The 23,420-nt window shown below is 53.7% G+C and overlaps 3 protein-coding genes across 6 annotated transcripts in view; 1 reads left to right on the forward strand and 2 right to left on the reverse strand.

The window, feature by feature from the left end:
- Nucleotides 1-25: 25 nt before the first annotated feature.
- DBP (D-box binding PAR bZIP transcription factor) lies at nucleotides 26-5,706 on the reverse strand. Its single transcript, XM_026014040.2, has 4 exons — nucleotides 5,074-5,706; nucleotides 3,800-4,210; nucleotides 2,021-2,232; nucleotides 26-511 (listed from the first exon to the last, which is right to left on the reverse strand). The coding sequence occupies exons 1-4, from the start codon at nucleotides 5,210-5,212 to the stop codon at nucleotides 296-298; spliced, it is 978 nt and encodes a 325-aa protein (XP_025869825.2). The 5' UTR covers nucleotides 5,213-5,706; the 3' UTR covers nucleotides 26-295.
- Nucleotides 5,707-6,225: 519 nt separating this feature from the next.
- CA11 (carbonic anhydrase 11) lies at nucleotides 6,226-11,897 on the reverse strand. The gene is made up of 9 exons (XM_026014039.2): nucleotides 11,126-11,897; nucleotides 10,954-11,028; nucleotides 10,100-10,242; nucleotides 8,381-8,566; nucleotides 8,071-8,166; nucleotides 7,863-7,935; nucleotides 7,558-7,712; nucleotides 7,145-7,310; nucleotides 6,226-6,354 (listed from the first exon to the last, which is right to left on the reverse strand). The coding sequence occupies exons 1-9, from the start codon at nucleotides 11,190-11,192 to the stop codon at nucleotides 6,329-6,331; spliced, it is 987 nt and encodes a 328-aa protein (XP_025869824.1). The 5' UTR covers nucleotides 11,193-11,897; the 3' UTR covers nucleotides 6,226-6,328.
- LOC112931228 (fucosyltransferase 2 (H blood group)) overlaps nucleotides 6,478-23,420 on the forward strand; it is a 34,097-nt gene continuing 17,154 nt past the window's right edge. The window contains exons 1-4 of one of the 4 annotated variants that reach the window (XM_072756379.1): nucleotides 6,478-6,605; nucleotides 14,838-15,122; nucleotides 19,911-20,071; nucleotides 21,781-21,831. The gene's annotated coding sequence lies outside the window, so the exon portion shown is untranslated. Of the gene's footprint in view, nucleotides 6,606-14,837; nucleotides 15,123-19,910; nucleotides 20,072-21,780; nucleotides 21,832-23,420 lie in introns of those variants that run through there. The other 3 variants (XM_072756385.1, XM_072756396.1, XM_072756401.1) reach the window with 3 other exon arrangements.

Genomic DNA, 23,420 nt, shown 5'->3' on the forward strand with positions numbered 1-23,420 from the left:
CCTCCTCCCCCACAACAGCTGGCTCTGGGGTTCTCAAGATTTATTCAGGACGCGTTAACGGAGGCGGTGGGAGGATGGGGTCCCCGAAGTGGCAGGGGCACACACACAGGACCCTCCCCGCCCCCGCGAGGGAGGGGGGAGGCTCGCTTTTTCTTAAAAATATAAATGTATTTATCTGCATCATCACGTTCCTGGGGCACTCAGCTGGCCGGCCTGTGGGCCACAGGGTGGGGAGGGAAGAGGGCGTCAGGGCACAAGTCTGAGCGAGGCTGCCTGGCAGGGATGGGGGACGGCCTCACAGGGATCCGTGCTGGGCCTGGTAGCGGGACAGCACGGCGCGGTAGTGGGACAGCTCTTGGCGCACAGCCACCACTTCCTGCCTCAGCAGGGCGTTCTCCTTCTCCAGGAAGGCCGCCCGTACCGAGATCTGGTTCTCCTTGAGCCGCCGGGCATCTCGGGACCTCTTGGCTGCCTCGTTATTCTTGTACCGTCGGCTCCAATACTTCTCGTCCTGAGGGTAGGGTTTGAGAAAGCACTAAGGACCAGAGGGGCCAGGAGAAGCAGCTTTCCTTGTGCCTTCAAGGACCAGGCAGCATCGAAGAGACCCCCCCCCCCCCCCGTGGGTGTGCTTCTTGCCCAGCACTGGGTACCAAAAGATACCAGGTCTTTCCTAGGATGGGTACCCAAGGATCTGGTTGCCAAGGAGAGCAGGCCCCTGGCAACAACTAAGGTGAGAGACAGTTCTCCCCACTTCAAGCAACTGGGCTTCAAGTCTCCACTGTGCAAACAAACCCCACCACTCCTGGCTTGACAAGGACCTACAGTTAGCTCCTGGTTGCTAAGGATGCTTGTTCCCTAGCAACAGGGCCTGCAGGGTCTGAGGGCTTTTCCCAGGAAAAAAGCACCACTCTTTGCACCACCTTCTCAGATCCTGGTTGCTAAGGAAAGCTTAGGATCCCTAGCAATGGGGTTTTGGGTCCCACAAATCCAGGGCTGGGGCCCTTTGACCTGGTTGTCAAGGTAACTTCATCCTTCTTCAGCAAACAAAAGTAAGGTCTAAGTGGTCCCAATAACTGCAGCCAGTCTCTGACCCTCTGGCCTTGAATAGAAGCCAAACAGCTGCCTTCTCCCCAACAGCCTGGGTTGCTAGAAGAGCTGTCCCTTAGCAAAAGGGCCTATCCTGAGACCTCCCTAGACCATTACCCTTAGGTTCCCCAGTCGTAGAATTTGGCTGTGGAGGAGGACCACTCCTTAGTAACAAGGACCACCCAGAGCTCCAACAGATGCTCTCCTCCCACCCCCATTTCACAAAAGCCTAGTTCTTGCTTACTAGGGTAAATCAAGTCCCGGCCCTGTGACAGGAGACACCACTGGTCTAGACTGGGTTGACAAGCCAGTCCTCAGTGTTTCGGGTAGCTGTGTCTTACACAAGGGCATGGTGAAGTCTGGTGAGAGAACCCCTGGCACCCCTTACTTGGGGAGACCCCAGAGCTGGCAAAGGCAGGATGCCAGAAAGATGTGGTTACAGCTCCAAATCAGAATGTGGCTCTGGCTGCTAGAGAGAACTTGAGGCCTCTCACCAATGAGAAACAAGGCCCAGAGGGGCTGGCAAAGTCTGCATCCTACATAGATGCAAGCACCAGGAAAGATGCCCCAAATCAGAGATCAAAAGATCAATCCCAGCCTGACAAGTGGCTCAAAAGAAACAGACCGATACCATGCTGCTAAGGGATGCTGTCCTTGGCAACAGGGCCTGGTCAAAGCTCCAAGCCTATACTGGTGGGTCCAAGCAGGGCTGGCTGAGTCTGCATCCCCCAGTGATACCATCTTTGTAAATCTCAAGCCCAAACCTCGGCCCCCTCAAGCCCATGGTTATGGACATCTCATTCGTGGCTGTAGGTTAAGAGAACCTGAGAGCTAACCAAAGTGAGAAGCCCAGGCTTGTCTGTGGGGAAAGGGCCATCCCTGGCTAAGGGACCTATAAAGGCCACGCCTTGATCCTACATCTGGCAGTGCTTACCTTCTGCTCCTCTGGCACCTGGATCTTCCGGGCCTTCTTCATGATGGGCTGGGGCTTAAGTTCCTCCTCTGAGAAGCGATGTCTCCGAGGGTCAAAGGTCTCATGGCCAGGAATGCTTGATAGGGCTAAATCGGCCGGGTCTGGTTCAAATGTCATCAGCACCTCCACGGTGTCTGGGTCCACGGGGCTGGGTGTGTCCCGAGAGGTCAGGCCTTGGGGAAACAGAATGTGCCACCTGAATGTGGATTTATTGAGAGAGGGGGTGTTTCACAGAGGCTACCCCCTGCTCTTTTCTACCACAAGAAAGGCCCTTATGAAGCCTACCACAAAGCCCACCAGAGATCAACCTCTCTAATATAAAATACGAAGGTTCTCTAAGCTACAAAGGTGCTTAGACATCAAGGAACCAATTCCGTTTTTACAAATAGGGAAACGGGCCCAATTATAACTGACCTACCCTAAATAACAGAGGAGCCTGGTCTAAACCTCAGGCCTTCAGATTGGCAGTGTTACTGCTTTCTCATTATCTAGCCTGAATCCTGCTTACTGAATCCATGACCAAAGCCTAGACCCCAGGCTGTTCAGGAAAAAGAAATCCAGTGCACTGAAAAGATTTCAGGTGAGCCGTGTAAGAGCTCCTGGCCCTGAAGAGTTAGGGAAGAAAAGCAGAAACGACTGAGGCTTGGGGGAAGTTGGTTCAAGAGAAGGGACAGGGATGGCCTGTGCCTTTAAGAGCGAGCAAGCCGGGGCCAGCTGAGGACACAGGTTCAGGGCCTGTCACGTGCGGGTGCCTGCTTTCCCGCCCCGCCCCCCCTGCCGCCACGGGCGCCCTCTAGTTCTCCAGGCCCCGCCCCCCGCGTGACCGCGCGTGCGCGAAGCGAGAAGCAAGGAGGAGGGAGGGGAGGACTCACGTGGCGCGGGAATGTGCGGCGGGGAAGGGAAGGGCCCTGCTTCTGGCCTAAGGCCGCGCCAGGGGCTGGTGTGTCCAGGAATTCCCCAACCTGCAGTCCGCCCGTGGAGACCCCCAAGTGCCCGAGGGAGCACACTTTTCCTTCTGCCCCCTGGGGTCTCAGCTCAAACCTCTCCACCTCCAAAGATACAGGCCCTCCTGCTCTCTGGGGAACACGCTGAGAAACGGTCCCCTTGACCTTCTCCCTCACCACTGGGATATACATGATTCTGGGATCCCAGGCCCCTCCTCTCCCAGGAACATAGGAGGCTCCCGGTCGGCGGAAGACCCAGCTTGAAGATCCCCAACCTTCTAGATTCCTTGTAGAGGACTCGGGGACCCCGGGTCCTAGCTCTTCTCCGCTGGAGGACCCAGCAACTAGGGCTGCCAGTCTCTTAGATCCCAGTGAAATAAGTCTGAGCCCAGACCTTGCTTTCTTCCCTGTAGAGGGCCTAGGGGTTACAGTTCTTCCCCAGTCCACCGATTCCAGGCCCAGATTCTGGAGTGCAGTTCACTCCCCAGTAATCGAGTGTCCCCACCCTCTGTCCCCACGTTCCACAGAAAAGTCCACACTACCGCCCCACTGGGCAGATTTCCTGTAATTTGGGATCCCAAGGCCCCCATCTCCAATGGATCCAGGAGACCCAGTCCCTGACGCATTAGGAGGCAGAGAATCCAGACTCCTCTCCCAGCATCTCTCGCGCCTAGAGGCCCCAGAAATTGGGCGCACAACCCCAGCCCCACGCTCCCGGCCCCAAGTGCTGTACAGCCCCGCCCCTAAAGCCCAAGCCCCGCCCCACCAGGGCCCTGCCCCGCCCCCGCCGTCGCACCTGCGCGGTGGCCGCCCGCGGCCCCGAGGGCAGCCCGGGTGGGGGCGTGCCCCGGGGAGGAACGAGGGGAAGCTGAGCCGCAGGAACCGGGCCCCGGGGAGGGTGCGGGCGTGCGCACGGGCGAGGGCGCCGGTGATGGGCCGCCGGGCGGCGGCGGGCTGGGCGGGAGCCCGTGCTCCAGCAAGAACGCGTCCAGGTCCACGTACTCCACGTCGCCGAACGGCAGCGTCCGCTCCCACAGCAGCGGCGCCAACAGACCCGGGCCTGGCGGGGCCCCCGGGCGCCCCCGCGGGGACCCGCCGCCCACCGCCGCCCCAGCTGGGGCATCTGCCGGGCCCGCCGTCTCCAGGCCTGGCCCGGGGACCGTGGCTGTTGGCGGAGCCGCCTTGCGCTCCTTTTCCTTCAGGAGACCTGCGGGGTGGGAAGGAAGAGATGGAGAAGAGACCCCCGAGACAGAGAGACACGAAGAAAGGGGAGATAGAGACCCACACGGCGGAGATCCAGAGCAAGACGGACAAGCGGGGGAGAGGCAGAGATAAGAGTGGGAAGGCAAGGACCCCAAAAGAAGAGACAGAGACTCAAGAGAGGGAAAGAGACCCAGAGAGAGAAAGCACAGAAAGGGGCGCCAGAGAGAGAGACGGGTACCGAGATTCAGAAAGAGTGGAGGATAGAGACCCAGACAAGGAGAGGACACAGACCAGGGAAGGGATAGAGACACAGAAGGGGGACGGAAGTTCAGACAGAGGTAGGTGGAGGGTTGGGCAGGTGAGACTTCTCTGTAGTCTAACCCCCTTGCTCACAGGAATCTCTTCTCCCCACCCCCACACTATGTAAGGGGCAGGAAGGGGCTCTATTCCTGGGGCACATTCCTCATCCCTAGACTCCATGTGACCCCAGGAGGCCCCGCCCAAGCCCGTGTCACTACCGTGTGAGCATCCGACACACCCCCTCCCTCCTCCCTGGACCCCAGGGGTCCAGACTCTCAGAATCCAGAGGAAGCGGGGGCTGGAGCCCAGACTCCTGTGTCCTCGGAAAAGAGGACTTTGGGGGTACTCCTTGGGTCTTCCTGGTGGACGGGCTTGAGCGCCTGTACTTTTGGATCCTGGGTGCTGAGGGACTTAGGGGCCTGAACACCTTTGTAATCGGGTAGATGACGGGTAAAGGATGGACTCTCCGCTCGTAGGAGGGAGCCACCCGTCCCCCACCCCCCCAACACTTGAATCCCTAAGGGAGTAGGGTGTCCGGGGTTGGGATAGATGGGGGCTAGAACTCACAGCTGGCTGGCTCTTTGGGTTTGCTGGTCCCCTGCAGAAGGCTCCGCAGCCCAAGCAGCGCTCCCCCGCCAGGGGGGGCCCCGGCTGGGCCGCCCAGCAGCAGGGAAGCCGGGGCCCTGTCGCTCACCGGCCGCGCCATCACCGGGCACCTGCCCGCAGGCTCACGGGCTCATGGAGAGGCGAAGAGCTGGCTTGCCAGTCAGCGGCACACTCCTGTGGTTCGGGCGAGTGCCTACCCAGGGGCGGGCGAGCGGAGCTTGCAAGCCTCCAGTATCCAGAACACTGCAAATCCTAGGGGTGACGGGGATTTGCAGTCCTCGGTGCAGAAACGTGCAACTCAAGAGGGTCCCAGGAGATCATGCAGTCCGAGTGAGAGGCTTGATCAAAACCAGGCAGCCGGCTCTTTGCTACTCAGAGTTCAAGGGGACACCAGGCGCTCCTTCTACAAGGTGGGCGAGCCTGGCTCTTGCAAAATCTGCAGCTCTCTCAGCGGAAGGCGCTTTGCAATCTGCACCAAGAGGTGTGCGCGGAGGGCGGGGGAGGGGGCAAGAGGAGGCGGCCGCCTTGAGGCGTGGCCAACGCAAACTTCTTTCGCGGAAAAAAAAAAAAAAAAAGCCAAACCAAAACACCCGACGCCACAGCGCGCACCCCTCCCCTCGGCCCCCGCCAGCCTCTTGGGCTAAGCACCCCAGCCGCGTGCCTCCCTCCGGCTGAAAGCTCCGGCCAATCGCGTCCTGACCCTTCGAGACGCACGGCCAATGGGACCCCCGGATCCTCCAGGGCTCGGGAGGGCGCGTGAGGGGCTCAGGGCGTGAAGTGGCGGTGCCTTTAGGTGAGAGGCGGGACCCTGACCTACATTTGCCCAATGGGAGACTGCACTGGGGGCGGGACCCTGACCCAGTTCGGGCCAATGAGGCAGGCGGGAGGGGGAAGCACATGGCTCCGCGCGTGCTGCCGGGCGGGGAGGGGAGTTGGGGGAGTGAAAAGAGGTGCCGCTTAAAGGAGCCGCCAACCGAAATGTCGGTTTTGGGAAACAGGAAGCCGAAACACCGAGCGGGGCGGTTTAGGAAGAGGGAGACTGGTTTCTAGAAGCAGGCTGCTGTTCTTCAGTACCCATGTTTCCCCGCCGCGCCTAGAATCAGACCACTAAGAAACAGGAAGTATTCTGTCCCTTTAATAGCTTTGTTTTGGGGGTAACTCCCCTCCCCGTGTGGGGAGACTTGGAGAGGATGGGCGCAATCCTCGACGGGGAGTCTCAGCGACCATGGGGGGCACCATCCACTGTAAGACAGACGACACCGAGCGGAGCGTTAGTTTAGGGCTCCCTGCAGGGGGTTTGCAGGGAGGCGGGGGCTGGGCCGCGGTAGGCTCTACCACGGGGAGGCTGCGGAGGGGGAACCCGGAAGGTACCAAGTCGAGAAGTTGGGGGAAACGGGTCAGGTTCTGGACCCGCGCTGGGTTTAACCAGCAGGAGGCAGCAGGAGGGTTGAATGGGGGCGTCCAGCTTCAGCATCACACGGAACTGCATGAAGGTATTCATGGGGGTGGGGGTAGGGGTCAGGGCCAAACCCCGCAGAGAAGCTAGAGTGGTGGCCCAGAGATCGCAGGGTCGAACCGCACAGGCTAGGCCGTGGAGAGGGAAGGGGGTTGTACCACGTTGATTTTCAGGAAGGGGGTGTGTGTCGGGTTATGGAACAGCTTGAGATCGTACCACATGGAAACCGGGAACGGATCCGGGCTGTACCACTTTGGAAAACCCTAGTAATGGAAAGCACGGCCCGTGGGGCGGGAGGAGCCAGGGATCTCGGGTTATATACCAAGTTGCAAGTTGCAAGCGGTGAAGAGGGACAAATCACGGACCAGCTACGGTCTGTGGCGGGGAGGTGGACTGTACCATGTTGACACAAACGTAGAAGGGAGAGCGAGTGCGAGATCAGGAGGCTGGACCTTACAGAAACGGCAAAGGGGTGGGCAGGACTATATCATATTGAGAAAAGAAGGGGAGACACAGAGGCGGGTTAGACCAAGACGTGCGGGGGTGGTGGTGGTGGTGGTGGAGACTGGAGCATACCATGCAGGCGGTAGTTGGGGCCTCGGCAGCGCCTCTCGGGGTGCCGGGGGTCCCTGTTGCCCCTCAGTGCCCTGTGGGCCAAGGGCTGCAGGGGCCGGCCGTTACCGCTGAGGCTCTGGAAGATCTGGGACGGAGGATTCTGGCTCAGGAGTCTCAGGGAGTGCATCTGCCGCGGAAGGGAGTGGGAAACTGAGAGTGAATCACGAAGGGTCCTAGCGAATCGTCAGAGAGGCGGCCCCGCCCCTGGAGCGGGTGGGCGGGGTCTTACTTGGCCCCAGCCCACCCCCAAAGGTTGTGTGAGCCTCCTAGCAATCAGATTTGGAAGGAGGAAGGAGGGTAGGTAGGGCCTAGGGGGGGAATGCCCAGGCCAGGGAATGGGTTAGCCAGGCTGGAGGGGGCAGACAGCGGGTCACCTGGAGGGAGGTGATATTGAGGGCCCGGTCAATGAGGATCCAGGTGACAGTCTCTGAGCAGGGCGGGGTGCTGAGTGACCCCTGGTAAGTGATGAAGCCAAAGGATTCGGGGAACAGGAGCTCCAGGCTCAGGTCTTGAAGAAAGTAGGCATCATCTGCGGGAATAATGGGCTAGAGTGAATAGCAAGACCCCTCCTGACCTCCTCTCCTCTGCACACACTGCTCCTCCTACCCTCCCACCCCCACCACCCCACCCCACCCCACCCCACCCCACCCCCCACAGCCCCAATGCACCAGGGACTTACTCTTGTAGGAGATTCGGGTGATGGTGTCACGGTTAAGGAGGCGGCTGAGGAAGGGGTTTGAGTTGCCAGCCACCTGTGTGGCGGTACAAGGTGAGGAGGTAGGAATCCAGAAGTCCAGGACCCCAATCCCTTCCTCCCCCAGGACCTCCCCCAGACCCAATTCCAGGCACCCAGCCACTTCCTCCCTCCCAATCTTGCCTGGGCTCACATTGACAAAGAGGCTGAGAATGGCCAGGCCATTGGGGCCCCTGGAGGCAGCGCTGAGGTTCCCATAGAGTTCTTGGTTGAAGTGGATGAGCTGCACCTGCAAGGGGAGCACAGAGTGGGGTCCCCCAGCAGAAAGGGAGGAGAGAAGGGGTGCAGCTCTGGGACCTTGGGGTCCCAAGTCAGATTAAAGATTAGTGCTTGGGGGGCAGTTCTGTGAAAGAGGAGGGGGTGAGACATGAAGAGAAAGGTGAGGTGGGAGGAATTGGATCAACTCAGGGTGAGGTCAAGGGTCAGAGGCCAGTGGCCACCACCTCAGCAGAGAAGCCCTGGTGGTTGATCTGGTGTTCAGAGCCAGCTCCGTCACGTGCTCCAAATAGCAGTCGCAGTTCACTGAGTCGGTGGCTATAGAGGAGGGGACCCCCAGACACATTGACCACGGGCCGGGGCGCAGGCAGGAAGGAGACATGGCGGCCGGTGTTGTACAGTGTTCCCCGGAGCTGCAGGAGAGGTGGAAGCCGTCACAGGGACAAAGAGAGATCTTTTCCCTCCTGTGTCTCACTGGTACATTTCCTGCTTCCAACAATTATTTAATAATTCAGCATAATTTGAACACCAATGACTTTCCAGGCTCTGTTCTAGCCCATATAGGTGCTCAATATCGGTGAATTTATTCGACTAACAAATATTTATTGAGCTGCTACTGTGTGCCATGGATGCCAGGAAGAGAGCAATGAACAAGTAGACAAAAACCCCAGGCCTCGTGATACTTGTGTCCTAATGGAGCAGAGGGCAGACAATAAATAATGAATCATATAAGAAACTGCTTAATTAATTACATCTTATGCTTATGCGGGGAAGAACTGAGAGCTCTGAGAAGGCATGATGGGAAACCCAGCCTTGATTGGGGTGTGGGTTGGTAGGGTGAGGAGAGGCCTTGGTGAGAAAGTGATGTTTGAGTGGAGACCTAAAGGATAAGTAGGAATTCGTTGCAAAGAGCAGGGAGAAGGGCCTTCCAGGAAGAGGAAACAGCAAGTGCAAGGGCCCTGAGGTAACCTGTTTCAGTAGTAGTGAAGGGGCCAGTGGAACCAGTACCTGGTGAGCAAAGGAGAGGTGATAGGAGCCAGATGGTCCACGGCCTTGTGGGCAATGATGGGATGTTTTGTATTTTTATTTAAATAATTGTATATATCTATATATCTCACACCTAGCACAGTGCCGGGCACGTGGTACTTGCTGTATAACTGTTTGCTAGCGTTACTTATCCTAATAGGTTTTTGAGCAGGAGAGTGGTGTGATCTGATTTGTGCTTTTAAACATCTCTCTGGCTGTGGGGTAGAGAATGGATTGCAGTAGGCAGAGAACCAGGCCAGCTAGCAAGCTATGGCACCAGTCCAGATGCAAGGTGATGGTGGGGGCAGCAGAGAAGACACAAACTGAAAAGATCTAAATGATATTTAGCAGGGAGACTAAAAAGGGCCCAGACTAGCCATGGGAATGAGGGCAAGAACAGGTTGGCAATAGCTCCCTGGCTTTTGGTGGGGGCAGCTGAATGAAGAGTGGTCCCGGCTCTTAAAGGAAATGGTATTGCAAAGTGGGCAAGAGCATGGATGCTAGGACCACACCGCCTGGGTTTGAATCCCAGTGCTGGCACTCTAGCTGTGTGACCTCAGACAAGTACCGCAGTCTCTCTGTGCCACAGTTTCTGCATCCTTAAAATAAAGTGAATAATCGCATTCACCTCATGGGGTGGTTGGGAGAATTAGCAAGATTATCAAGATTATCAAGCTTTTAAAACTGCACCTGGCACGGGGAACAGTCTGTGTTACCATTGCTTTTACCAACATGGGAAAAACGAGGGAGCCATGTTTGGGGGAGGGAAGAACAGGTGATCCCTTTTAGAGTCTAAGCAGCCTCCTTTCCACCCAGTGTGGACCCCTCCTTGCCCTAGGCGGGCCAGCCACCTCAACACCCCACCCCCGCTCATGCCCACCCCTAGGGGATTCGGTGACCCCTCCCACCAGGCGCCTTACCTTCTCTCCCCCAGTGCTCAGTCTCAGTGGAGGCAGAAAGGGGTCGTAAAGGACCCTCTTCAGCTCCACATCCACGGGGCTCTGTCGCTTCCCCACAGCACACAGACTCCAGGCTGCATTCACTAGGCCCCAGAAGGGAGGCCCTGGAGGCAGGAGTAGGGCAGGGAGGAAAGGGAGTCAGAAACAGGGACTGGATCCCCAAACTGGGAACCCCTGAAAAGGCTGTGTTTTGGGGTCCCGGATCTCAGGAGAGGAAGGGCAGGGGATGGGGACTCCTGGGTCTGAGGGAGGAGGGGGCTGGGATCCAGAATCTTGGGCCATAGAAGATCTTGGAGGAGTTTCCAAAGACCATCTAGCACCCTCCTTGCTCAAATCTGTCTTCAATTAAGTCATTGGGAAAAAGGAACTACAACTCCCAGCAGGCCTGAGGACAGCCAGCCTACCCATCCGCTGCCTGCCTGCGTCAGAGCCCATGGGAGTTGTAGTTCTTTCCGTCTCCCTTGTCCCACAGCTGGATAATGAATGTATTGGGAAGAGGAGTTGCAAGAGAGGGCTGGCCAAGGCTGGGGACCCGGCCACGGAACCTCTGGTTGCCAGCAGCAGCCAGTCCTACCTGCCTATTTCCCTGCAAACCCGCACTCACACTCTCTTGCTCCCCCACACTCCTTCTTTCCACTCACTCCCACTCACTACTTGAAATGCGCATAAATAATGTCCCATGGTGAGCCGCTGGGGTTCACAGGCTGGGCCCCACTCTGGAGGGAGGGAGGAAGAAAGGAAGGGGCTGGGACTCTTGGGTCTGAGGAAGGAGGCACCCGACAGCCCCGACTCCTGGGTCCCCACCCTGGCTGCACCTGGCACGAAGTTTCCCTGGAGATTATCCTTGTAGCTCCACCAGTCCTCAGGGTCAGGTGCAGGTCCAATGTGAGCTGGGGAGAGAGCAGCCTGAACCCCTCTCCTTGGCACCCAACCCCCACCGCTCCCTCAGGAGTTCCTGCCCCAACCACCCCCCACCCCAGGCCTTACCTGCCGCCCCCAGTGCGGCCCAGAGTACCAGCGCTCGAGGGGCGCTCAGACGAGCGGCAGCCCCCATCCTGGGGAGGTCTCTGAGCGACTCCTTCCCAATGTCCTGGCCACCCCCCTGTCTCAGCTCCTCCTAACCCCCTCTGTGGGACCCTCTCCTTCCAGGACTTCCAGCCTGCCTCTCCTCCCTACAGGGAGTCCCGTTCCCCAAACACTGAGGCAGCGGGGACCGAGACCCCCCCAGATCTGCTCTCTGTGCCTTTCCTCCTTTCGCTCCTGGTTTCCCCAACCTTCCAATCTCCCTCTACCTCTGGATCTTCCTACTCCTCTCTCTGCCTCCTGCTTCTCCCCGGGGTTACCTCCTGGCTTCTAATCCACACCCCCTCTTCTCTCTCTTTTCTCCCAGCTCCCCTGAGCCACCTAACCCCATGTCTCCATCCTGCTTCTCTCTCCTCCTCTCGGTCTCCCTCGTCTCCAGCTTCTTTCTCGCCCAGTCTCCCCACCTCCTCCTCTTCTGCCTCTCCTGTTTCTCGTCTCTCTCTTCCTTCGTCCCTGCTCCCTCCTCCCCCTCCCTCTCTGATCTCTCTCTGGGTGTTATTTAATTTTTTTGTCGTTGTTGTTGGGGGGGGGGGCGGGTGATCTCACAGCAGCAAACACTCCTCGGACTGGTGTGTGTGTGTGTGTGTGTGTGTGTGTAGGGGGTACCCAGGGGGCAGGATGGAGGGGTCGCTAGGAGCTGATCCCCAGCTTCCAGCTGTGCCGGGTCCAGGGGCGTGGGGGTGGGGATGGGGGTGGGAGGTGGCCCGGACACCTGGGGCCCGAAGCTGGCAGTTCCCATCCTCCGCAGAAGGGGGAAGGGGGGGCGCTTAAGGTGGAGCTGGGAGAGTCCTCCGAAGTCTCGGTGCTCGGGGCCGCGGGCGCCGGAGGATCCGGGGTCCCCCAGCTCGTGGGGACTCGGGTTGGAACCTGCACCGGGGCCTGCAGCCCCCGCCAAAGGCTCCAGTGGGCCTCGGCTGGGGGCTGCCTTAACCGGGCCGAGGGATCCCCCTGGGAGACCGGGGTGCGGTGCGCGCAGCTGACCAGGAGGGGGAGGCAGAGACCTGGAGAGGGACCGAGCGCCGGGAGGAGGAGCCGGGGAGGCCGAGGCGAAAGCCGGAGGTGAGGTCGGAGAACTGCAGAGGCTTAGCATGGAAAGGAAGCCTGAGATGGATACGGGGTGACATGGAGGGAGGGAGCCTGCTGGAGATGGGGGGTAGGGAAAGGGGGAGAAGGAGAGAGAGACAGAGACACACACACAGAGATACAGGTAGAGTGAGAAAGAAATATATATACTGATGGAGGCGGAGAGAACTACAGAGACACACACTTAAGCCATAGCAGCAAAGACACCCACCCAGCTGGTCAGAGATGGAAGAACAAGCTGGCAGGTAAGGGGGGTGGGGGTGGGAGTGGAGAGAGACAGAAGCCCAAAAGAGATCCAAAGACAGAGAGAGACAGCAAATGCCAAAGAGAGACAGAGAAAGAGGCAGACACACACACACACACACACACACACACACACACACACACACGCCCACCTCTGAGTAGAGTTGCTCATGCAGAGAAAGGTCACCAGAGAGGGGCAGATGGCAGAGACCCCAGACCCAAAGAGAGGGAGGGAGGCCCAGAAACAGACCAAGTGACATCAAGGCAGAGAGTAGAGTCAGGAAGACAGGCATTCAGATAGAGAATTGGGAACAGACATTCAGAGGCCCTAGAGATGGAGGGGACAGAGACACACAAAGAGAATCAGAAATGGAGAGAGAGGGGATCCCTGGGTGGCTCATCGGTTTAGTGCCTGCCTTTGGCCCAGGGCAGGATCCTGGAGTCCCTGGATTGAGTCCTGCATCGAGCTCTTGGAATGGAGCCTGCTTCTCCCTCTGCCTGTGTCTCTGCCTCTCTCTCTCTCTCTCTCTCTCTCTCTCTCTCTGTCTATCATGAATAAATAAATAAATTCTTAAAAAAAAAAAAAAGAAATGGAGACTGAGAAAACACAAGAAAGGTAATTTGTTACTTAGCCATTGCCGCATAGCAAATTACCCCAAAACTCAGTGGCTTTGAGAAACAAACAGGTGTCTAAGGATTTGGAGTTTGGGAGTGGCTTAGCTGGGGTGTTCGGCTTGGGGCCTCTCATGAGGGTCCAGTTGGGCCCTAGGCCAGGGTGCAGTCATCTGAAGGTTCAGCTGGGGGTGGGTAGTCACTTCTGAGCTGACCTATGTGATGGTCACTAGGAAGCCTCAGCTCCTCGTCACTGTGCCTCTCTTGAGGCCTATAGGGGCACTGGTGTGACCTCACAGTATGGCTGCTGACTTCCCCAGAGTGACTGGTTAGAGAGAGAGAGAGATGTCTTGTATGACCTAATCTCCAAAGTCACACACTGTCACTTCTGTTTTATTCTGTTCCTCAGAAGTGAGTCACTAAGTATAGCTCACAGTCAAAGGGAAAGCCATTAGGCTCCTCCTCTTGAAGAGAAGAGTTATCAGAGAATTTGTGGGCTTGTTTTAAAACCATCACAGGTGGGGAGGGGGTCTGGGGGGCGCAGTCAGTCGAGCACCCTACTCTTGGTTTCTGCTAGGGTCATGATCTCAGGGTCTTGGGATCAAGCCCCCCATTGAGCCCCGTGTTGGGGTCCATGCTCAGTGGAAAGTCATCTTGGGATTCTCTCTCTCTGTTTCTCCCTCGCCCATGTCCCCTTCCCCCACCATGCTCTCTCTCTCAAATAAATAAATAAATATGAAAAAATCAAGATTTTACCTTTTTAAAAAGATTTTATTTATTTATTCATGAGAGACACACAGAGAGAGGCAGAGACATAGGCAGAGGGAGAAGCAGGCTCCCTGCAGAAAGCCTGATGCAGATCCCAGGACCTTGGGATCACAACCTGGGCTGAAGGCAGATGCTCAACCACTGAGCCACCCAGGTGCCCCTCAAGATTTTACTTTTTTTAAAAAATCACAGTTGGGGGAGAAGAGGGAGACAGAACAATGGGGAGAGATGAACCCTTACAGACCCATGATGCTTACAGGTCAGTGGGACATTTATTCAGAAATGCAGTAACATTTGGAGAGGGAGGCACCATGGAAACAGGAAAAAGAGGCCAGACAAAGAAAACAGCAGCAATAACATCATTATGATCATTATTAATTACAGTAATAAGAGCCGGCACGTAAACCACCCAGTATATACCAGGCAAAGTTGGAGCACTCTCTGTGAACTCACGCATGTCATCTTCTGATGAGGGAGAGACTGTTATCCGGTTTTACAGATGAGGAAACCAAGTGTCAGAGGGCATAGGTGACCTGCCCAGAGTTCTACAGGAAGTGGTGGGGCAAGGGAGGAAAACAGAGCAAAGAGGGATGAGAGAAAACATGATGGAGGCATCTGTGAGGAGAAGTGGGGAGCATATTGAGGAAGTGGTGGAGGGACCCCGCTCTGGGGGAGAAATAAATCAGGAAGAAAGGGCACCATCCTGATCAGTATTTCCTAGGTGCCAGGTGCTCTATAGACTTTTGCTTCAACCATCAAAGTGGCCCCAGGAGGTGGTGGGGTTAGGATGAGCCCCATTATACAGATAGAACACTGAGGCTGGACAGAGATGGAAGTGACTCATCCAAACCCCCCCAAAAGGTGCCCAGAACCTGAGTAGGACCTAATCTAGAAAAAAAAAAAAAAAAAGGTCTTTGCAGGTGTAGCTGAGGTATGACCATGAAATCGGATCATCCTGCACTCAGTATCTGGCTTGTCCAATGACAAGCGACCTTATGAGAGAAAGGCGGAGGGGGATTCGAGATGACAATGTGACGACAGAGGCAGAGACTGGCTGGCGTGATTCAGCCACAAGCCAAGGAACACCAGGAGCCACCAGAAGCTGCGAGATGCAGGGAAGGATCCCCTCCTGGAGTCTTCAGAGGGACTGTGGCCCTGCTGACACCTCGACTTGGGACTTCTGGCCTCCAGAACTGTGAGAGAATCAGTTTCTGTTGTTCTTAAGCCACGCAGTTTGTGGTCATTGTTAAGGGCAGCCAACCCCTGAGGTGGGGAGAGATAACGAGAAAGACCTGGAACTTTTTAGAGACTGGTGACAATGAAGGAGCCCGAGTAGGGAGAGATTGACAAGACTGACCGGAATAGCAGGTTCCGGGCAGGCCCAGTGGCTCAGTGGTTTAGCGCTGCCTTCAGCCCAGGGCGTGATCCTGGAGACCTGATCCAGTCCCACCTCGGGCTCCCTGCATGGAGCCTGCTTCTCCCTCTACCTGTGTCTCTGCCTGCCCGCCCCCCTCCCCCCGTGTGTGTCTCTATGAATAAATAAAATTAAAAATCTTAAAAAAAAAAGGGGGGGGGAACCCTGGGTGGCGCAGCGGTTTAGTGCCTGTCTTTGGCCCAGGGCGTGATCCTGGAGACCCGGGATCGAATCCCACGTCGGGCTCCCGGTGCATGGAGCCTGCTTCTCCCTCTGCCTGTGTCTCTGCCTCTCTCTCTCTCTGTGTGACTATCATAAATAAATAAAAATTAAAAAAAAAAAAAAAAGGAATAGCAGGTTCTACCTATAAGTTGGCTCTCCTCCTCCAGGAATCCAGGAAACCTTCTCTGACAACCCCATGCCCCCAGCCGGGGTCAATGCCTGCTGTGCACATTCCCCATGCCCTGTGCTATCTTCATTAGAGCCTAGATCCCATTCCCTAATGTCCCCGTGTCCCGTGTGTCCTGCCTCAAGGGCCCAGGCCTGACCCATCTCTGGGTCCCCAGCATCATTCCCCACAGGGCACAAGGAATCCTCAGGAGAGAAATCAAACACAATTGAATAAGATGAGGCTCCTGGTGTCTCTCCCCAGAGACTCTGGCCCCCTCCTGTATGCTTGGGAGACAACTGGATTTCCCACAAGGCCCAGCTTGTGGGCTCACCTCCTCCAGAAAGTCTTCTCTGATCTAACAGGTGAGGCCCCATGCTGGGTCTATTATTACACATCACACCAGATGTGACTGTACATAGGTTTGTCCCCTACCACACCCTCCCAGCCTGGGAGCCCCTGCAGGGCAAGTCCTGGGTCTGACTCAGGTCTCAATCCTGGCATTTCCCAGGGAGATCTCAGGAGAATATGGTTTTTATATTTAGGTTTTTTTGTTTTGGAGGTTTGTTTTTTTCTTTTTTTAAAGATTTTATTTATTTATGAGAGACACGGGGGGAGAGAGAGAGAGAGAGAGAGGCAGAAACACAGGCAGAGGGAGAAGCAGGCTCCATGCAGGGAGCCTGATGTGGGACTCGATCCTGTGTCTCCAGGATCACGCCCTGGGCTGAAGGCGGCGCTAAACCGCTGAGCCATCAGGCCTGCCCTGTTTTCTTTTAAGTATGCTCAATGTCCATCGTGGACCCAGGGCGGAGCTCGAACTCATGACCCGAGATCAACACCTGAGCTAAGATGAGGAGTCAGACCCTTGAATAACTGAGACACCAGGAGTATGTGTTGAATAAACAAATGAGTGAATGAATTCAAAATAAAGAGGGCAGCTCGGGTGGCTCGGCAGTTTAGTGCCGCCTTCAGCCCAGGGCCTGACCCTGGAGACCTGGGATCGAGTTCCCCGTCGGGCTCCCTGCGTGGAGCCTGCCTCTCTCTCTCTCTCTGTGTGTCTCTTATGAATGAATGAATAAAAATCTTTAAAAAAGAAAAAAAAAAGAGAGAGAGAGAAACTCCGGAGCACCTGGGTGTCTCAGTGATTGAGCGTCTGCCTTCGGCTCAGGTCATGACCCCGGGGTCCTGGGATTGAATCTCACATGGGGTCCCCCAAGGGAGCCTGCTTCTCCTTCTGCCTGTGTCTCTGCCTCTCTCTGTGTGTCTCTCATGAATAAATAAATAAAATCTTAAAAAAAAAAAAAAAAAAAAAAACAGACTCCAGTATTCAGAAATGGTTGAGAAAAAAATTTTCTTGCATGAGGGTTAAGAGGAAGTCTTCTGGGTGGAAGAGACATTCTCCTAACTCTTTTTTAAGATTTTATTTATTTGAGAGAGAGAGTGCATGTGAGAGAGAACACGAGTAGGGGGGAAGAGGAGGGGGAGAAGCAGACTCCCCGCTGAGCAGGGAGCTCAACATGGGACTTGATCTCAGGGTCCTGAGATCATGACCTGAGCCAAAGACAGATGCTTAAGTGGCTGAGCCACCCAGGAGCCCTCTAACTTTTTCTGTCCCCATAGCCAGGGCCCCAGCTCAAAACTTATCTTTTCCCCCCGCTGACCTTTCCCTCCCAGACTCTCCTCCCCCTGCAGTGTACCCTTCACAGATCCCAGAGTTTATCCTGCCTCGGCTCTAGCCACAGCAGTCCCACTGATGCCCAGGGTCCCTGGACGGAGCACCCACCCCTTGTTCATTCTTTCTTTCTTTCTTTTTTTTTTTTTTTAAGATTTTATTTATTCATTCATGGAAGACAGACAGAGAGAGAGAGAGAGAGAGAGAGAGAGAGAGAGAGAGGCAGAGACACAGGCAGAGGGAGAAGCAGGCTCCATGCAGGGAGCCCGATGTGGGACTCGATCCCCGGGTCTCCAGGATCACGCCCTAGGCCAAAGGCAGACGCTCAACCGCTGAGCCACCCAGGCGTCCATCCTTGCTCTTTTTTATGGTCACCAAATCCTTCATCTGTTCTTCAAGACCTACCTCGAATGTCACTTTCCCTAAAATGTTTCCTGATCTCCAGCTAGGTTCATGGCCCTCTCTGGGCTCTCCCAGTAAACTGAGCCACCTCAGTGATTGACTGTGGGGTGGTTGTGGGTTTTTTTAAGTTTTAAAAATTTATTTAGGTAATCTCTGCACCCCATGTGGGACTGGAATTCAGAACCCCAAGATCAAGAGTTGCATGCTGTTTGGACTTAGCCTGCCAGCCCCCCCCACATCACTGTTTTTTTCTCACAGAGGACTGACCCACCCTCTCCATTGCCCAGAGATCTCCCATGGCTCCGCAGTGCTCCCTAGGAGAAACACACAGGTCCTCAGCCTGGCCTTAGAGGCCTCACATGCCTTGACTACCACCAATCCCCAGCCTCATTGCTCTTCTCTTACCATACCAGGCCCTTGGGCTTCCAGACCTTTGCACAAACTGTTGCCTTTGCTGTTTTCTTTCCCTCTTCTCTGCTGGGAAAATTCTTACCCAGGCTCTTATGTACAACAGGAGTCTGCTCTTTCAGAAAGCCATCGGTGGTGGTGAGGTGGGCAGGAGCCTCCTCTGAGCTCTAGAAGCCACCTGTGTTGCCCCCATTATAGCACACAGACAGACTGGGCTCGATGCCCAGAGGAGGAGGAAATGGCCAGGCCGGAGGTGGGTCCCAGATGTGGATTTCATGCCTATTTGTCACGGTTGCTGGGAACAAAGTTTGGGTCATGGGGAACATATGGGGCTTGTCCTGCTCCTCACTTTCATCTCTTTCCTCCCTGGCCCCTGGGTGGGAGGCAGCAGGACCAGGGCTCTCCAGGCCTGGGTGGTTCCCACAGCCCCTCTTCACCTCCTCACCTTGAGAGCAGGGAGCAAGCTGCTGTCAACTTCCACTCCCTTGGGGAACCCAGCAAACTCTGCAGATATGTATTCTCGATTTCTGGACTTGTCTCTCCTGGGGGGAGGTGTAGCCACCAGACACTTAAATAATAACAAATTCAAATGGCTCTTCCTCTGTGCCAGGCACTGTTCTAAGCCCGTTAAACCACATAGTAACTCTTTTAATCCTCATAATATGTCCTGTGAAGTGCCTGGCTGGCTTAGTCAGTGGAATATGCTACTCTTGGTCTCAGGGTTGTGGGTTTGAGTCCCATGTTGGGTATAGAGATTGCTTAAAAATAAAATCTTAAAATAATAATAATAATAATAATAATAATAATAATATGCCCTGGAAGTTACTTCCTATCATCATTATTATCATCCCAATTTTACAGATGAGAGAACTGAGGGATACGGAGAAATTTGACCCCAAGCTGCCTGGCTTCTGAGTTTATGCGATTCATGAAAATGGTCTCTAGAGCAGTGCTGTCCAATAGAACTTTCTGCAATGGTGGACATGTTCTATATCTGCTCTGTCCAGTGTGCTGGCCACCAGCCACTTGAATTGTGGCTAATGCAACTGAGGAACCGAATTTTATGTTTTATTTCATTTTAATTGCTTTAAACTTAAATAGCACAATGTGGCTAGTGGCAACCATATCAGACAGCTTCGCTCTATAGAACCAATGCCAGCTGCTTGCTGTGTGACAGTCGCTAAGATTCCTGTCTCTCTGAGCCAGTTTCTTTCTTCATGGAAGAGATGGCTAAGAATGCTGGCCAAACCCAAACAAACCTGGGTTTAAATCTCTTCCCTCACCTCAAGGTGCAGTCTCCCAGGAGCCTCAATTTCTTTTGTATAAGGGGATAATAAGACCAGCCTATTAATTCAACAAATCCTTGAGTACCTATTAAGTCCTAGGGGTTGTGTTTACAGCATGGGACAAAACAGACACAAAGGCACGGTCAGGACAGTAGGAGGCGGAATGGAATGTCAAGGCCATACTACTTTGAATCTCAGCCTCTCTCTTCCAGGAAATGGGAAAAGGCTGCTCTGCCTAGCACTTCATGATGTCATAGAATACTCTGGGCCCTGATGGGCTGAGGGCCTAGCATAAAGCCAGGTTGGCTAATTTTCCTAAATTTCCTTACTTTTAACTTGATACCAAAACACCCTATTTAGCTGGATCCAAGACCACACAGCATCAAAGGTTGTACTTCCCCCTTGTCTTGCAGCTTAGGTGTGGTATCACCAAATTCTGGCCAGTGAGATAAGAACAGGCGGATTCTGTAGCAGTTTTTGGAAAAGATCGCCCTAAATCAGCTGTGCAGACTTTTGGGCTTTTCTCTTTTCCTTCTTCCATCCTGCTGCATTCTAAGGATGTTGGAGAGGAAAGGTAGGTTTCCACTGGCTTGACTACATCCAGACCTCTTTTATGCAAAAGAGAAATCAATTTCTTTTCTTTTCTTTCTTTCTTTCTTTCTTGAATTAAATTTCTATCTTGCTTAACCCCACTATTATTTGAGGTTTACCATAACTCCTAATAATACAGATGCTTGAGGGACCAGTTCAGGTTCAGTCAGACTGCAAGTTAGACATTTTTGTTTTGTTTAGTTTGTTTAATTTTTATTTAAATTCCTATTAGTTAACAGACAGTGTAAAATTAATTTCAGGTAGGTTAGGCCATTTTTTGATCTGGTTTCTGAACAAGTACTTATTGACCATATACTATGTACCATGCACCTTCGTAGGGATGAGGATGCCTTCGAACAAATCAAAATCCCTGCTCCTGTGGAGTTCATGTTCTAGTGGAAGAGACAGAAATCGTAACCAAAAAGACAAATATTTATTGTGTCACTTGATAGTAAGTACTAAGAAGAAGGATAAAGGAGGACAAATGAATGAAAAAGATTTTTTTTTTTTGCAGAATCTACTTAAACCTAGTGTTTAATTTTAATGTACCATTCTGTTTACCCAACCCAATATGTAATGTTGCTATCATCTTTCCAGATAAGATAGCTTGAAATGCTCTTTAAGATTCTCAAATTAAGGGGATCCCTGGGTGGTGCAGCAGTTTGGCGCCTGCCTTTGGCCCAGGGCGCCATCCTAGAGACCCAGGATCGAGTCCCACGTCGGGCTCCCGGTGCATGGAGCCTGCTTCTCCCTCTGCCTGTGTCTCTGCCTCTCTCTCTCTCCCCCCCCCCTCCCCGTCTCTCATGAATAAATTTAAAAATCTTAAAAAAAAAAAAAAAAGATTCTCAAATTAAGGGGCACTGCGTGGCTCAGTGGTTGAGCATCTGCCTTCGGCTCAGGCCATGAACCCAGGGTCCTGGGATCAAGTCCTGCATCAGGCTCCCTGCAGGGAGCCTGTTTCTCCCTCTGCCTATGTCTCTGCCTCTCTCTGTGTGTCTCATAAATAAATAAATAAAATCTTAAAAAAAAAAAAAAGGTTAAGGACTTTACGATGTGGAGATTTTTCTGGATTATTTGGGTGAGCCCCATCTGATTGCATGGGTCTTTATTTGATTTTTTTAAAGATTTTATTTACTTATTCATGAGAGACACAGAGGGAGGCAGAGACACAGGCAGAGGGAGAAGCAGGCTCCCTGCAGGGAGCCTGATGTGAGACTCAATCCCAGGACCCCAGGATCACGCCCTGAGCCAGGGCCAGCCGCTCAACCCAACCGCTGAGCCACTCAGGCGTCCTGATCTGATGGGTCTCTAAAAGCAGAAAACCTTTCCCAGCAGGAGGATAAAAGGTGTGAGGACAGAAAAAAGAGGCAGGAGGGGCACCTGGGTTAGTCAGTTAAGCATCTGATTCTTGATTTCAGCTCAGGTCATGATCTCAGGGTCCTGGAATCGAGCCCCGTGTCAGGTTCCATGCTCAAGCAGAGTCTGCTTGTCCCTCTCCCTCTGCTCCTCCCCCACTCACTCTCTCATAAATAAATAAATAAATAAATAAATAAATAAATAAATAAATAAATAAAAATAAGATCTAAAAAAACTGCAATATAATAAATTTGTATTGTTTTCAGCTCCTGAGATTGTGGCAATCTGTTATGGCAGCAATAAGAAAATGATTACACGGTTCTTCTCTCTTCCCAGGCACATGACAGAATTCTACTTCCCCACCATCATGCTATTAGGTGAAACCATGTGAGTATTCCTGACCAACGAGCTATGAATGTGAGTGCTGGAGTCATTCCTGGGCCAAAGCATTTATTTCTTGTGTGAGACCAAGACAGCTCTCTCCCTGCTGCAGTGATCAAGATGCCATGGATTGCATTTGGTGCAATGATAAGATGGTAGATGTCTCTCAGCTGGAGTCCTTGAATGACTCTGTGGAAAACCATCCCTTGCTGACTTGGATGAGACACATACACGACCAAGAAATCAACTTTCATTTATCATTCCAACAGAGCTAGCTAAACTGAGTAATGGAAGGTCTCAATGGAGTGTGGGCACTAGCTTGCTGTTATATGAGGAAGTGCATCCTAGGGAGAGAGAATAGCAAGTTCAAAGGCCCTGGGACAAGTGTGCTTGATTTTTAAAAGAACAGGAAGGAGGTCAGTGTGGCTGAAGAGCTGTGAATGAGGGGGAGTCGTAGGAGGTGAAGTCAGTTATGTGGTGGAAGTACATCATGTAGGGCTCTGTAGGGCAGGGCAAGGACTTTGGATTTTATTCTGAAAGAGATGGGAAGCCATTCAAGAGTTTTGGCATAATAGGATCATGATCTGACTTGGGTTTTAAAGCCAACATCCTGGTTCTATATGAAGAAAACTATAAGGGGGTGAAGGGAAAACCAGTATGGAGACTACTGTAAAAATCCAAGAGAACAATAGTGGGGGCTTGGACTGAGTAGTAGCAGTGGACATGGTAAAAATGCTTGAATTATGAACATATGGAGTTGGTGGAGTGTACAGGATTTGCTGATGGACAGGACATGCAGGTGGAGCAGTGAGGCAAATGCCTCACTAAACTGGCTTTTTTTTTTTTTTTTAAGATTTTATTTATTTATTCATAGAGACCCAGAGAGAAAGAGAGAGGCAGAGACACAGGCAGAGGGAGAAGCAGGCTCCATGCAGGGAGCCTGACATGGGACTCCATCCCGGGTCTCCAGGATCATACCCCGGGCTGCAGGCGGTGCCAAACCGCTGCGCCACCGGGGCTGCCCTAAACTGGCTTTAAGAGAGAATGGAGAGCAGCCTGGGTGGCTCAGTGGTTTAGCACAGCCTTTAGCCCAGGGTGGGATCCTGGGGATCAGGGATTGAGTCCCACATCAGGCTCCCTGCATGGAGCCTGCCTCTCCCTCTGCCTGTGTCTCTGCCTCTCTCTCAGTCTCTCATGAATAAATAAATAAAATCTCTAAAAGAGAGAGAGAGAATGGAAAAAGACAAGATAAAACATACAGTTTTCCTGATACAGAACACTTCTTAGAAAATCCCTTAAAGGGGATCCCTGGGTGGCTCAGCGGTTTGGTGCCTGCCTTTGGCCCAGGGCATGATCCTGGAGACCCGGGATTGAGTCCTATGTCGGGCTCCCTGCGTGGAGCCTGCTTCTCCCTCTGCCTATGTCTCTGCCTCTCTCTCTCTCTCTCTCTCTGTGTGTGTCCCTCATGAATAAATAAATAAAATATTTTTTTAAAAAAGAAAATCCCTTAAAGGGATGCCTGGGTAGCTCATCAGTCTGCCTTTGGCTCGGGGTGTGATCCTGGGGTCCCTGGATCAAGTCCCACATTGGGCTCC

This window comes from Vulpes vulpes, chromosome 1 (assembly GCF_048418805.1).
Source record: "Vulpes vulpes isolate BD-2025 chromosome 1, VulVul3, whole genome shotgun sequence".
In the NCBI taxonomy this organism is placed as follows: Eukaryota; Metazoa; Chordata; class Mammalia; order Carnivora; family Canidae; genus Vulpes; species Vulpes vulpes.

Bases quoted from the DNA above. Each gene is read 5' to 3' on its own strand.
- DBP (XM_026014040.2), bottom strand. From the start codon at position 5,212: ATGGCGCGGCCGGTGAGCGACAGGGCCCCGGCTTCCCTGCTGCTGGGC. The intron at 2,233-3,799 runs GTGCGACGGCGG...TGTTTCCCCAAG, and splicing joins CGCGGGCGGCCACCGCGCAG to GCCTGACCTCTCGGGACACA. The intron at 512-2,020 runs GTAAGCACTGCC...CCCTACCCTCAG, and splicing joins AGGTGCCAGAGGAGCAGAAG to GACGAGAAGTATTGGAGCCG.
- CA11 (XM_026014039.2), bottom strand. From the start codon at position 11,192: ATGGGGGCTGCCGCTCGTCTGAGCGCCCCTCGAGCGCTGGTACTCTGG. The intron at 8,567-10,099 runs GTAAGGCGCCTG...CCTCTCCTGCAG, and splicing joins TGAGCACTGGGGGAGAGAAG to CTCCGGGGAACACTGTACAA. The intron at 7,311-7,557 runs GTGACCCGCTGT...CTTCCGCGGCAG, and splicing joins TCAATATCACCTCCCTCCAG to ATGCACTCCCTGAGACTCCT.